The following is a 14,423-nucleotide window of genomic DNA, read 5'->3' on the forward strand; positions in this document are numbered from 1 at the left end:
ACAATACTCCTCTGAAACTCTTAAAATGCATTTCTCTTGTGTTTCATTGTGAGAATGGACAAAATGAATATATTCTGATAATCCATTTACAAACATCTGTATGAATTGTAGCTAGAATTGATTCATAATGATTTTTCAATTTACAATTACTTTTCCCCTTCATAAATTTATCCTTGAATGGATCCTGTAATCCCGCAATATATTTAGATGTCGTCTTTGTTACAGCGAATATTTCGGAAGAAAAACATATATTTTACTGTATAATCACAAGACAGCACAGGGGTTTCAGGATAATCTGAATATATAAATAGATTCTAACAGCCACACAGCAAAGATTTAGGGGCTCCAGCAGCACCCCAAATCCTTGATGGGGAAATAATTGTTCTTAGTTCAAAGGTATTAATTTGCCCCACGGTAACTTAAACATTTTTGCCACTTCGCGCCTTATATAATTGAGCTTTATTGAACTTCAATATCTTATCAAAATTAGGAATAAAGCTCTTCTGTGGGGGGGGGGGACAAAAAAACATTTTTTCTCTTTTAATTGAAATTAATATATATATATATCGTATAGTGACTATATCAGAGGCTAAAGTAAGAAAGATGATAACCGCAAGATGGAAAAGGCAGCCTTTTATTTGATATAGTGTGTCAATTCTGAAATGGTTAGGTTCTACTTTCAAAGAAGGCCTTAGAAGAATCCTTCATCATCAGCCTATGGACGGGTTACTGATATACATATACATCCCAGTTCTATTTTGAATTAAGAATCTGGTAAATTATGGATCCAATGGCAAGAAAAATTCTCCCCAAAAAACCTTCTTTGAACTATCGGATAAAATACCTAAAATGATCATCCTAGGGTAGTGGTGGTTAGTTACCAAGCTTTATAATAGGATAAGGACTAGATTAAGAATTCTAAAACACTAATCTTGTGTTAATTGCTAAAATTCTAATCCGTTAAGACTAGTAATTATGCTAATTATGAACTGCTTATTAATACTACGCGCTTGCAAAATAAGTGTGTGCACCAAAACTGTTATGAAACAATTCTATAATGGTCTGAGGGTGGAAACCATTTAATTATAGGATAACCTTCAAAAACCTAGATTGCAGAGTTCCTTTATATACTTAAAGGGACTGTAAGCGTATTTTCAAGGGATCCTCCATGCCTCGCTCATAATATCTTCCACAAACTATTGTTCTGAGAAAGGTTTCAAGTAGGGTTTCCAGCGAAATGGAAAAATTGTTTCGCGAAAAGTTTGAATTTTTTGCGAATTTTTTTTTGGCTACCATTTCGCTTCATTTTCGCATTTCGTTCGCGTCACGCGAAAAATTAGAAAATTTAACGAAAAAAATAATAAGAAAATTTCGCGAAAAAAAATAATGCGGAAATTTCGTGATAAAATAATGCAAAAATTTCGCGAAAAAAAATGCGAAAATTTCGCTAAAAAAGTAATGAGAAAATTTCATCAAACATTTATGGAAGAGAAATTATTTATGACATAATAAAACTTCAAATATTAAGCTATCAGAGCAGAGAGTTCTTCTGAGCAATTAATTGTTGCAGCTATAAAACTCACGGTTTTCACAAACTTTTCGTATTTTTGGGAAATGTTTCGTTCTCTGGAAACCTTTCAAGGTCACCGGTCGGAATATTAGCATGGAGGATCACTTGAAATTAAGCTTAAACTTCCTCTAAAGTCACATTCTTAGTGGAGCAACTTTTAATAAAAAAAAATGTTTTTGAGCATTTCCCAAATTTACCGAGCTGACCTAGCTTAATTAAACAAAAACAGAGGAAATAAAGTTTATCTAAAAAAAGAACGAACAGTTGAAAAAATAGGATAAGATTTGTTTTTTTATTTAAAATAATTCTTTCGACAAATAAACGTTTTGTGCCTTTTTATTTCAAAATTAAGGATGTTAACTCCTCATTACACTTTTCTTACTTATATTAATCTTTAAAGGGACTGTAAAGGAACAATGAAAGGGGGTGTAGGATGAAACCGAAGCATTTTAGGAGTTGATCGAGACCCATAAGAGTTCTATCTGATGTTCCAGTCTCAAGAAATTGCTATAAAACTGTGCCAAATAGAACTGTCAAGGGTCTCGATCAACTCCTGAAATATTTAGGTTTCAAACAATACCCCCTTTCATTTTCCTGTACAGTCTCTTTCAGGAGGTTAGAATTCTTATCTTTATAATAAAGCTCTTCGCTCATATATATATTTGTATATTTGTATATATCTCTGATTGCCATGGCTGGACCGAAATAGCTGAAATTGTAAAAAATGGGTACCCTGGGGGTAACATTAGAATTTATAAAATGTCGTCTTCATAATATTTTTTACTTCTTTTATATACAATGCACTTAAACAACGATTTTTTCCGCTAGGTGTCTCTGCCACGTGAAATCATTAAGAGCATCGAGAGTAGAGACACCTGACGGACAAACTAATCGGCGTTTTAAGTGCATTGTATCTAGAACAAATACAAAATATTTTGAAATATCAACTATATGCGAATGCGTGGAAAAATAATCGATGACTATAGGTTGTAATATCTGAATGATGTTTGATATTAAATTGATTTTTTACGATCCAAGTCGTGGATTGCAATTTTCTCAATTTGGGTGGATGCTACGTTATTCAGCATAAGTCGTTTTTAACAATTTTCTCCTTATAGACGCAACAGGTAGAAGTAAGATTAGTAGCGATCAAAAGCGCTTTTTTATCACATTAAGACTATACCCCCTTTCATTTTTCGCGAACACTCCCTTTAATGTCGACTTTATATCCCAAATTTTCTGGTTATCACTGTAAAACTTTTAAGTTTGAGTAGGCCTTGAAAAATTGGTTTATTAACTTGTATGCAAGCTCCTCCGTGAGTGAAACATTTTAAACTCTTTACCAAAAATTTGTTTCTTTTTCTTTCAAGTATAAATATATTTCTTTATCTGTTGTAATATTATAAAATAAGTTTAATATCACAAGTAAAATATATATATTATATAATAATAATAATAATAATAATATATTCCAAGCAGTCAAGCAAACTTCAAGGGACTTTAATTTCAAGTATTCCAAGCAGTTCAAGTGACCAACCATTAAAAGAGGGACATGTCGATCTGCAAAGGTATCCGTTAAACTTTAGTTTTATTAACACTGTGGTTATAGATATTGTTCATAGATTGAAAAACGTTTGATTCTGACAATTAAACCCCGTTGTTGAGTGTGCAGAAATGCGCAAGTCAATTTTTATAAAGAACTCCAAATTGACAAGCCGTCTTTTAAATACAGGGTTACATGATATTACGTTTACTTTCCCTTTAAGAAAAAAGTACTTTTTAGATTCACTAGATGACGTCACTGTGATCTAAATTCATTTATCGGAAACAAAAACTTTCAAAGAATTAAATAATATAAAATTAAGCATACAATTGTGAAACAAATATAATCAAATTAAGCTTGCGTCTTAAAAATTACAAAAATGTTTAAAGTTTGACTATTCTGGGTTCATTTGAAAAATTGAACCAGATTTTTCTATTTTCGATAATTTTGCAAAAAAAAAGGTCGACAACATTTTGAATTGCCAGGACTATTCATTTAATGGTTTCAAGAATCGTACAAAAAATCACAAATACAACAATTTATCTCTAGAAGACGACATTTCATTCCCTGCGAAATTATATTGTTTACTACGAGATACTATATTTGATATATATGTCATTTTAAAGAAATACAAGAAAAAGTATAAATATAAAATTAAGATTAAATTCAAGAACTAAATGTAAAACACGAAAGTTAGAATAAAAATTGCATTCTCTTAATTTTCATATTTAAACAAACAAAGTACAATAAATAATTTACATAATAAAACAAAATTATTTCAAAAATAAATGAAATTAAATCAAATAAATGCAGACTGTGAAAAATTGAAGTAACTGATAAGTTACAGGTTGTCCCACATGAAAGTCGTCTTTTATCTTTGAATTTATTTGCGACATTCGGTTGTCAACGTAAATACTAAAACAAATGACGACAAAAACCACAAAATCACCTAAACTTAACATTTCTTTTTTATGGTCTGCCTTATGTGCTTTTATTTTACCGTAAAAATTAAAAATTTCATTCAGATTTCTATAAAAAAAAATTGTCATAATCTGAATGAAATTCTTAATTTCTCCGGTAATATTGAAAGCACAAAAAAGGCAAACCACTTTTTGGAAATTTCAAGACTAGGAGTATTTGCGATTATTGACTTTTACTTCAAAAATAAGGTTTACGAATAAATGGCGAAAATTGTTTCAAAGAGTAAAATCGACCTTCAAGTTGTCTTGTTACTGTCATGTTTCGGGGGACACCCTGTAATTGATTGTCTTTACCTACATACAAGATGTACAAAATATAAATATAAGCTCGTTCGATAGTATACATTGTTCGTTTTATATAAATTTTACAATATTTATCGTTATTGTTATAAATAAAACAAATCTTTTAAAGGGACTAAGTGCGAAGTTTATGAATTTAAGCCGCGTCTCAAATCCGCCAAAAATCGGTTTCAATTGAGCTCCGGCTTAAATCTTAAAACAAAGAAAACAAATTTAAGTGGAACCAACCATATTTGAGCCGCGGCTCAAATTCTTTAAATTTGGCCTCTGTCGTAATTTCAAGTGATCCCCGAGTTTAGTGGGACATGCACTAGTTACAATTAAACCGTTTAAACCTTTATCTGATCAATAATGTGGAACGTTTCGCCGTGATAAATGTCGCAATTGAAAATAGTAAAATTCGTCGGAAATTTTGATTTTTCATTCTTTCTTAATCATGCAAAGGTTTTCAGATCAGATTATTAAAAATGGAGTGTCATTAGAAATCTTTTAAGTCTACGGTCCTTTAAGAACTGGTTTGATTATCAAAAATCATGTAAATTTAGTTTTCAAGGCATTTCTTCGTAAATCCCATTATCATGCCCTCCCCATGCATTGAGATTGTTTGATGCAGGCCTGGGTTGGGTAGGGAGGGCGGGGAGGTTTGGAAGGGGTGGAGGGGGTGCATCCCCCCAGCAGTCCTTGTACAGGTTCTCCATCCTGCTCGCCATCTCACGGTAGAACCTCATCTGCTCCAATACAAAGGTCTAAATAGAAAATCAAACAATAAAATCAATCAACCAACACACAAACCAACCAATCAACAAACAAACCAATCAACCAACCAACCAATCAACCAACCAATACACAAACCAACCAATCAAAAAACCAACCAATCAACAAACCAACCAATCAAAAAACCAACCAATCAACAAACAAACCAACCAACCAATCAACAAACAAACCAACAAACCAACAGACAAACCAATCAACAAACCAACAAACCAACCAACCAACCAACCAACCAACAAACCAAACAATCAACCAATCAATCGGTCAGAAAAAGATCAATGAAAATAAATCAACATGTTGATTGAAAATCAACCAATAATAAAAAAAAATTACTAATTCAGTCTATCAATAATCTGATACAAAAATTACTTAAGAATATATCAAACGGGACAATCAAGCAACAAATACAATCGATTAATTAATCCTAAATCAATTATTTAGAACGAAGAATGTAACAGTTATATTAACCTGGGATGCCTGGCTTAGATCTTCCTGTATCTCCTGCATGAAATAGTTCTTCTCTGCCTGAACCCCAATCCTGCACAAATTTAAATAAAATTATCCAAAAAAATACTTGAAACACTTGATAAAATAAAATATAGCTCTCTATAGTCTTTATATATATCATAAATGGATCAGCTAATGATTCCCGAGGGCGAATTTAAAGAATTTAAAACGCGTCACTGAACCGCCAAAAACAGGTTCCAATTGAGCGCCGGCTCAAATCTCGAAACACTGAATACAACAAGTTCAAGTGGAACCAACCATATTTGAGCCGTGTCTCAAATTTTCGAGAGCGACTCAAATTATTAAAATTCGGCCTCTGTTGTCTTTTCTTATCCATTAATAAATATTGACATAACTTTTTTATGCCAGAGTAACTTTCGACCAAATGCATGAAAGAAAATGTATTTCTGTAAGCATGGCTTATTATACGGAAAAATTGCATAAGAAATCGGATAAAATTTATCAAATCTACTTAAACAAGGCTTTCATGGCGCTTCGCGACTATCGTCTATTTCAATTGTAAACATTTTCTCTTTGTGTACATAGTAAAACAACAACAAAAAAATAGCGGATTTTATAAAATAATTTCGTGGATTTACAAAATTTTAATTGAAATTTATTTTTTTTAGGCTAATATTTTTTATTTTGATCATTCATAAACCTTTTCCGGCGTCTTGTGAAGTCCCACAAAAAAATTGGGCCGGATCGGTTCAGCCGTTTTGACGTTTATGGATACAAACAAACAATCAAACACCCAGACAGGAAAAGTATATTGATAGATAGTAAAACGTCATAAGTTAATTTATGAATTTCCAAAAAGGGATAAAAAAGTTTAAGTTTTTATTAAAGTAGAAAAATAAACAAACCTGTAGGTGTTTATCCTGCTTCGCGCAGCAAACCTTTCTTTATCTCCGGCACCAGACTCAAGCTCTTTCTGTCTAAAAATATGTAGATAGGTAGGTAGGCAGGTAGGTAGATATGTAGTTAGGTGTTTTGCTAGAAAAGTAGGAAGGAAGGTATGGTGAATATATTTAACTTTAAGTTAAAAACGGTTCATAGACTGTTATGGAAAATCCCAACGACTGACGCATTATTTCTTAGTTTTTGCAAAAACTGAGAGGTTGGTAAAAGAAAAAATAATTATTAGAAAATCACCTTTGAGCTTGTGTTTCAAAAACATCCCCTAGCTCCACAAAACTAGTCCCGATCTAAATATTATTAAAATTCAATTGGAATTACAATTTTAATATTATTCTTTTTTTAACTCAAACATATGTTTTATAAAAAATGTCGCTGAATTTAAGTTATTTTGTTTGCGGGGTGAACATGGGTGAGGGATAATTCTTGAAAGATGTTTGTTTACCATTGTAAAAATTAAGGGACAAATTTAAAACTTTGGTTTCAATCTATGAGATTAATTTCCTTAGTTGAACATTGAATATAGAATCCGGATTTAAAAAGCTAGAAAATGATGCGGATTCAGTTTGCAAAAGGATCCGGATTTTATAAGCTGGAAATTGGATCCGGATTTTATAAGCTGGAAATCTGATCCGGATTTTGTAAGCTGGAAACTAGACCCGGATTTTATGATCTAAAAAAGAATCCGGATCAAATGAGCTGAAAAAAGGACCAGGTTTCAAGGAAAGGAGAGCGGGAAAAAATCCTTCGGATCTGGGAGATTTCTAACCTTCTCTAGCTGAGGAAGTTGACCGTTCAAGCTCGCACTTAAACCCTGGAACCCACCTCCTAAACAATCAAACAAATATAATTTAAACAATAAATTTTTTTTTCAAAACTGTTGTATATTGTAAACACAAACATTTTTATTATTGTTATAAACTTAAAAATTATTTTTATCTTACCTAAGTTCTGAATGCTTTTCTTGTAGCCAGATCTGTATCTAAGAAATTAAAAAAAAACATGAGATGAAATATAAAACTAATCATTGGTAACAAAAAACCAGCATAGATTTATAAAAACGATTTAAAGGTATCAAGAAGAAAACATACAATTAGAATTTTTTTTTCCAATAACAATTTCATTAATTTATCGCATGTAAACATTACTATCAGATTAGAGGGAGAGCCCCCTCCCCTTGGGTCAGTGAAATCTACACTGCTTTAGATTCGTTGTCAGCCCCAGGCTCAATCATTATGTAAAAGGCAAGCATTCCATTTTTAAAAGTACTAAACTTAGTCAATTTTATTTTATTGTAAAGTTGCTATAAGTACTTGATGTATTAAATGAATTTTATATCAATATTTGAATTATTTGTTGTAAATAGTACTTTTGTACTTAATGGCACAATAGATTATCAAGTACAATAGATGGCAACGCAGAATGTGTATTGTGTACACTCTCAGTACATGCTGTATCTACGTCACAAGTGTTAATTCAATATCAAATTATAAATAAGTGATAAATTTAGACTAAAGTTTTAGTGAAATTGTGCAATTTTTTGTGTTAATTATTTTCAGTTTTTGCACTTTCTTATTTACTGTCCTCTTGACTAAATAAACGGATTGCACTGACATTGTAACATAAGTAACATTGTAATTTGGATATAAAACGTTAAAACATATTAACATAACTACTTGTGTAGTTTTTATTTTTTATTTTTTGGAAAACCTACATTTTTTTACATATTCCTACAAAGACGATATTTATCTAAGCTTATTCTTGCAAACCATAGCAACTTATTTGACAAATTGTCGTCCTTCTTGTTACATTTGACACTTTTGACGTCATTGGTTCATTTTTCTGTTGCCATTGATTGTACTTGATAATCTTTTTGCTTGTTGTTACCTATTTGATTGCTCCTGGGTTAAAGAGTACATATTCTTAACTGCTGAATCTAGTTTCAACAGAGCAGGAACAAACAGAGCAATAGCGTCCTCATTTCCCTCCTTTTCTGTATCAATCAATCAATCATTCAATTAATCAATAAATTAATAAATTAATTAATTAATCAATCAATTAATAAATTAATTGAACAATAAAGGGATAAATTAATAGAACAATCAATTAATAAATTAATTAATGAATTATTCAATCAAGTATTCAACCAATCAATCAATTAATCAATCTTTCGATCAATCATTCGATCACTCATTCGATCGATCAATCAATCAATCAATCAATCAATCAACCAACCAACTAATCAATCAATCAATCAATCAACCAACCAACTAATCAATCAATCATTCAATCAACAAACGAACCAAACCAACTAACCCACTAACCACTCAATCAACCAATCAGCCATTAATGAACCAAGCAACTATCCATCCAACCAACCAACCAACCACAAGCCAACCAACGAACCAACCAACCAATCAATTAATCAATCAGCCATTAATTAACCAATCAACCAACCAACCAACCAATTAAACAATCAATCATTTAACATTCAATCACGTGTTTAAATATATTTTATTTGCCTGGGGTTTGCAGTGTAGTGAGGAAGCCAGGTCCCACGAGGGGATCAGATTCAGCTTTACGTTTTCCTGCAGTCCATCTCCTAGTTTTAGAGTTTGAGTATAACTTTCTGTCATAATTCTTTCCTGTTAAGTTTTCAGTACCATTTTCTGCTGTCCTGGTTCCTTTTCCTATCTGTCATGTTCCCTGTCCCTTTTCCTTTCTTTGTCCATGTGTCCTGTTCTTGTACAGGTCATTTTTCTTATCCTGATACATATCGTTTTCTTGTCCCATTTCCTTTCCAAGTTCCTGTCCTATATTCTGTCACTTATTATTTCCTATTTTCTGTCCTTTTTCCTGAGCTGTTTCTTGCTTGTTTCTTCATTTCTAACTCTTTGATGTTTATCTTAGTTGTTCTTTTTCGTCTTTTTTGAATTGTTCCTTGGGCTAATGTAAGGTTATGTTCTTTTTTGTTCTCCACTTATTTATTTATTTAAACAAAATAGCTGGAGCGGGAAGGTGGGAGGGGTATTCTGGTCCCCAGGCAATTCTAACATATCTATGATTACCCTGAAGGATAAGTGTTCAATAAGTTGGGTCCGTTTGTACTGTACTGTTCTGTTTTCTATCTATTGACCCATTCGGGCTGGTTTATTCAGAAAGGATCAAAGTGGGAAGACGACATTAATATGCATAAGACATAAAAATTACTTTTCATCCGTTTCCGAAATAAAATGTTTCCAAACAGCACTCTGGGACAGTACAGGGTGCCTGCAGATCCTAAAATTAAATAATCATATAATACATAAAAAGATAAACTTGATAAATTTCTAAAGATTTTGCTCTTCAATGAGATAAAATTTAAGGTGTTGTTTTAACATATTTCAGCAGTTAAAAATGTTTTTAACAGATTTTTATAAGGCTTCAGCTTTGTATTTCAAAAGTACAACTATGAGAAAATGATAAGAAATTAACCTATCAGCAAAACTCTGCAGTTCAATTCTCCTTATTTCTATTAATTCCTCCTCAAACCTCCCAGTCACCTATAACAACAATATAATTAACAAATTGTAAAACCCTTCTCTTTTTTTAACATGAATTCTACAAGCAAGTTAGAATTTGACTGAGTACCTGAGTACCTGAGTACCTGAGTAACTCATGTATCCTAAAATGAAACCTTTTCCTGAATCCTAACACTGACAAAGAACATGTCCCAAAATCTTAATGATCTTGAAATTGAACTTTAACTTGACCCTAACAACATCATAACCTTGACTCGGACTTTGACCTCAAAATCACCATAACCAAGAACTTGACCAAATCTTCATGACCTTCAAAATCCCATTTAACGTAACTTGGACTTGGACTTTTTAAGTTGACCCCAAATAACCATGACCTTTACATTGACCCTAAACTTGATCTCAAAATCACTATGTTAAATACATTTACCTTAAACTTGACCCCAAAACCATAATGATCTTACATTAACCTAAAATTGACCTGAAAACCACTTTTACATTACATTTACCTGAACTTGACCCCAAAATCATTATGACCTTATATTTATCTTTAAAGTTGACCCCAAATTATCATGACCTTTACCCTAAACCTGACCCATACAAAACTATGACCATAAATTTATCTTAAACTTGACTTCAAAACCACTCTGACCTTTTATTTACCTTAAACTTGACCCAAAAACCACTATGACCATAAATTTACATTAAACTTGACCCGAAAATAACTATGACCCTACATTAACCTTAAACTTGACCCCAAAACCACTATGACCTAACATTTACGCTAAACTTGACCCCAAAATCACTTTGACCTTACACTTACCCTAAACTTGACCACAAAATCACTATGACCTTACATTTACCCTAAACTTGACCCCAAAATCACTTTGACCTTACACTTACCCTAAACTTGACCCCAAAATCACTTTGACCCTACATTTACCTTAAACTTGACCCAAAAACCACTATGACCATAAATTTACCTTAAACTTGACCCCAAAATAACTATGACCCTACATTAACCTTAAACTTGACCCCAAAACCACTATGACCTAACATTTACGCTAAACCTGACCCAAAATCACTAAACTTGACCCCAAAATCACTATGACCTTACATTTACCCTAAACTTGACCCCAAAATCACTTTGACCTTACACTTACCCTAAACTTGTCCACAAAATCAATATGACCTTTCACTTACCCTAAACTTGACCCCAAAATCACTTTAACCCTACATTTACCTTAAACTTGACCCATAGACAACTATAACCATGAATTTACCCTAAATTTGACCCAAAATCACTATGACCTTACATTTACCATAAACTTGACCCCAAAATCACTTTGACCTTACACTTACCCTAAACTTGTCCACAAAATCACTATGACCTTACACTTACCCTAAATGTGACCCCAAAATCACTTTAACCCTACATTTACCTTAAACTTTACCCATAGACCACTATAACCATGAATTTACCCTAAATTTGACCCAAAATCACTATGACTGACATTTATCTTAAACTTGACCTAAAAACCTCTATGACCTTACTTTTACCCTGAACTTGACCCCAAAATCACTATGACCATAGCTGTACTCAAATAATCATAATGACTTTAACATCGACCAAGATTTAACCCAAAATCACTATAAATTGTCGTCATCACTATGCTATTGACCTTAAAGTTTACCTGACCTAATGTTTGAATGAAATTTGAGTAAAAAGATCAGCAATGAAGGAAATTTTACATTCTAGGTTCAATTTTTTCATTATTTCTCCAAATCTATCATTTGTTGAAACTAATTACCCCTAAAACTAACCTGTTTATCAGGAAGAGGTGGTATTGCTATGGTAACTCCAAATTTAGCTGATAATTGTTCATGAAGCCAGTCAAACTGCTTGTAACGTCTTGAAACCTGGCAATATTATTAGATTTTTTCATTTTTTGTTAAATAAACAAAGTACCCATTTTGAGGAAATTTCAGGTTTGAAGATGACCCTGAGAACCAGAATGAGAAAGTAAAGAAAGATATTTAAAAAAATTGCGATCCTTTTTAAAAGGCTACCAATTCTTTTAACAAAAAATCAAAATTAAAGCTTAAGCATTGTTTTAATTGACCTAATATCCGTTTTCAAATTCCGTTATTAAATTAATAAAATATCGTTTCATATAAAACATTTAGTCCTAACGGAAAAAGAAAGAAAAGCAACCACTACAGATGAGAATCGATCTCTCTTTTCTTTTATCGTAAAATTTGATATTAGCAACTTGTAAATTTCTCAGGCATGGGCTTGGACAAGCATTTTTATTATATCTATATAATAATTCTCTTGTATATATGTGTATGTATATATATTTGTTAGCTATAGCTGGCCCAAGGGCTGGACCGAATTGGCTCACAATTTTTTAGAGAACCCAAGGTTAAAAGGTTAAAAAATATTAATTAATGAATTTCTTTTTTTAAATAGTTTTTCTTTTGAATTCCACGGACAACGCCGGGCACTTAAGCTAGTTCATTATATTAACAATCACATTACACTACATCAAAACTACTTTTACCTGAACATTATTAAAAGATGGTGTTACAGGATATGTCATGAAAGCTTTAAGTCCACCAAACTTGGCCCCTTTCTTAGGAACCCCAACCACACAGGTGTAGGAGTCACTGAAGTTAGCATGTTTAAAGGGACTGTAAGCGTATTTTCAAGTGACCCTCTCCATGCAAAGATGACAATGCCCAATACACAATAGTACCCTTAAAAGCTTTGTCTGATCAAGTATGAATCAGATATCAATGCTTTAATTGTGAAAAATTATTATTTTCAATTGTGAGTTTCCTATAAAAGTGACTTGCGCATTTCTACTGCAGGAAAAGGTGGGAATTTACAGAATTGAACATTTTGAACATTTTAAACGAAAATATCTTCCACATTATTGATCAGAGAAAGGGTAACTTTACATGGAGGCCAGAGGGCCAGAAGAAATTCTGTTTATGGTCCCAAAGAACAGAAGAAATTCTGTTTATGGTCCAAAAGAACAGAAGAAATTCTGTTTATGGTCCAAAAGAAATTGAATTAAATTATGTTAAGATTTTTATAGAATATCAAACTGTTAATAAAATTAAATTTTTTTAAGAATAGTGAAGAGGTAAAAACAAGGTTTTTTTTATGGATTTTCTTTGTAAGCTATAAGTGCATTTAGAAAAAATGGTATTCAAACCCGTAAGTAGTTAAGTACCCATATTGAAATTTAAGCCTTTTTGTATAAGATGTTAAAAAAAGGTTTCTAATATAATTTAATGAAAATAAAGTATGAAATAAAAAGTTAATATTTTCTCTGGAGATGCGTGCGTTTAAACAAAAAAATATGTTTTAAAAAGAGTTACCTCGGTGAAGTCCAGTAAAAATACCCAGAACCATCCTCTGATATTGTTACTCCTTCTCCAGCTCTTGTTGCTGAAATAACGAAGAAGAAAAATTCAAATATTCATATTTTTAAATTTTTGAGATAAAAATTTAGACCCAATATTTGTTTCTTTTTTTTAAAGTATAAAAAGTTGCCAAATCAAAGATAATAAATAAAAGAAGCTTAATTTCATTCCATCTTGCAGCAAAAAAAAACAAAGCAGTGATGTTATTCTCCCGAATATTTGCAAAAAATAACCCCTGACACAATTTTTTAACATATAAAATCCATAATTGCTTACATAATCCTGGAAAATATTCACCCCCAATTTGCAATTGTTTAATTGTTTTAATAACACTGAAAAAAATGAAAATAATAATGATAATAATAATAATAATTATAATAATGACAATAATGATAAGAATGATAATAATAATAATGATGATATTAATGATAATAATGATAATAATGATTATGATAATAATGATAGCAATGATAGTAATGATAGTTATGATAATAATAATAATAATAATAATAATGATAATAATGATAATAAAGATAATAATAATTATAACAATAATAATAAAAATTATAATAATGATAAACGATGATGATAATATTAATATTAAAGAGAGTGTTCGCGAAAAATGAAAGGGGGTATAGGCTTAATGCGATAAAAAGCGCTTTTGATCGCTACTAATCTTACTTCTATCTGTTGCGTCTATAAGGAGAAAATTGTTAAAGACGTCTTATACCGAATAACATGGCGTCAATACAAATTGAGAAAATTGCAACATACGACTTAGACCGTAAAAAAATCAATTTAGTTTCAAACAAATCATTCAGATATTACAACCTATAGTCATCGATTATCTTTCGCCACATTTGTATACATTTGAAATTTCA

The 14,423-nt window shown here is 31.5% G+C and overlaps 2 protein-coding genes and 1 long non-coding RNA gene across 3 annotated transcripts; all 3 read right to left on the bottom strand.

The window, feature by feature from the left end:
- Positions 1-2,989: 2,989 nt before the first annotated feature.
- Positions 2,990-4,521, bottom strand: LOC111700599 (uncharacterized). Its single transcript, XR_002765017.1, has 2 exons — positions 4,328-4,521; positions 2,990-3,981 (listed from the first exon to the last, which is right to left on the bottom strand). It is a non-coding gene; the product is annotated as an uncharacterized LOC111700599 (long non-coding RNA).
- Positions 4,522-4,604: 83 nt separating this feature from the next.
- On the bottom strand, positions 4,605-6,762 carry LOC111700407 (uncharacterized). The gene is made up of 4 exons (XM_023471296.1): positions 6,752-6,762; positions 6,538-6,609; positions 5,633-5,702; positions 4,605-5,139 (listed from the first exon to the last, which is right to left on the bottom strand). The coding sequence occupies exons 1-4, from the start codon at positions 6,760-6,762 to the stop codon at positions 4,942-4,944; spliced, it is 351 nt and encodes a 116-aa protein (XP_023327064.1). The 3' UTR covers positions 4,605-4,941.
- A 24-nt stretch (positions 6,763-6,786) lies between these two features.
- LOC111700342 (sorting nexin lst-4) lies at positions 6,787-13,600 on the bottom strand. Its single transcript, XM_023471224.1, has 10 exons — positions 13,498-13,600; positions 12,672-12,777; positions 11,932-12,027; positions 10,064-10,131; positions 9,800-9,868; positions 9,112-9,191; positions 8,477-8,582; positions 7,534-7,571; positions 7,359-7,417; positions 6,787-6,879 (listed from the first exon to the last, which is right to left on the bottom strand). The coding sequence occupies exons 2-10, from the start codon at positions 12,708-12,710 to the stop codon at positions 6,823-6,825; spliced, it is 612 nt and encodes a 203-aa protein (XP_023326992.1). The 5' UTR covers positions 12,711-12,777; positions 13,498-13,600; the 3' UTR covers positions 6,787-6,822.
- Positions 13,601-14,423: the final 823 nt, after the last annotated feature.

Source organism: Eurytemora carolleeae, unplaced genomic scaffold, assembly GCF_000591075.1.
Source record: "Eurytemora carolleeae unplaced genomic scaffold, Eaff_2.0 scaffold88, whole genome shotgun sequence".
Classification (NCBI taxonomy): domain Eukaryota; kingdom Metazoa; phylum Arthropoda; class Copepoda; order Calanoida; family Temoridae; genus Eurytemora; species Eurytemora carolleeae.

Bases quoted from the DNA above. Each gene is read 5' to 3' on its own strand.
- LOC111700342 (XM_023471224.1), bottom strand. From the start codon at position 12,710: ATGACATATCCTGTAACACCATCTTTTAATAATGTTCAG. The intron at 10,132-11,931 runs GTTAGTTTTAGG...TTGTTGTTATAG, and splicing joins CACCTCTTCCTGATAAACAG to GTGACTGGGAGGTTTGAGGA. The intron at 9,869-10,063 runs GTTAATTTCTTA...ATTTAATTTTAG, and splicing joins CTGCAGAGTTTTGCTGATAG to GATCTGCAGGCACCCTGTAC.
- LOC111700407 (XM_023471296.1), bottom strand. The intron at 5,703-6,537 runs GTTTGTTTATTT...AAATTTGTGCAG, and splicing joins AGCAGGATAAACACCTACAG to GATTGGGGTTCAGGCAGAGA. The intron at 5,140-5,632 runs GTTAATATAACT...TTTTCTATTTAG, and splicing joins ATCTAAGCCAGGCATCCCAG to ACCTTTGTATTGGAGCAGAT.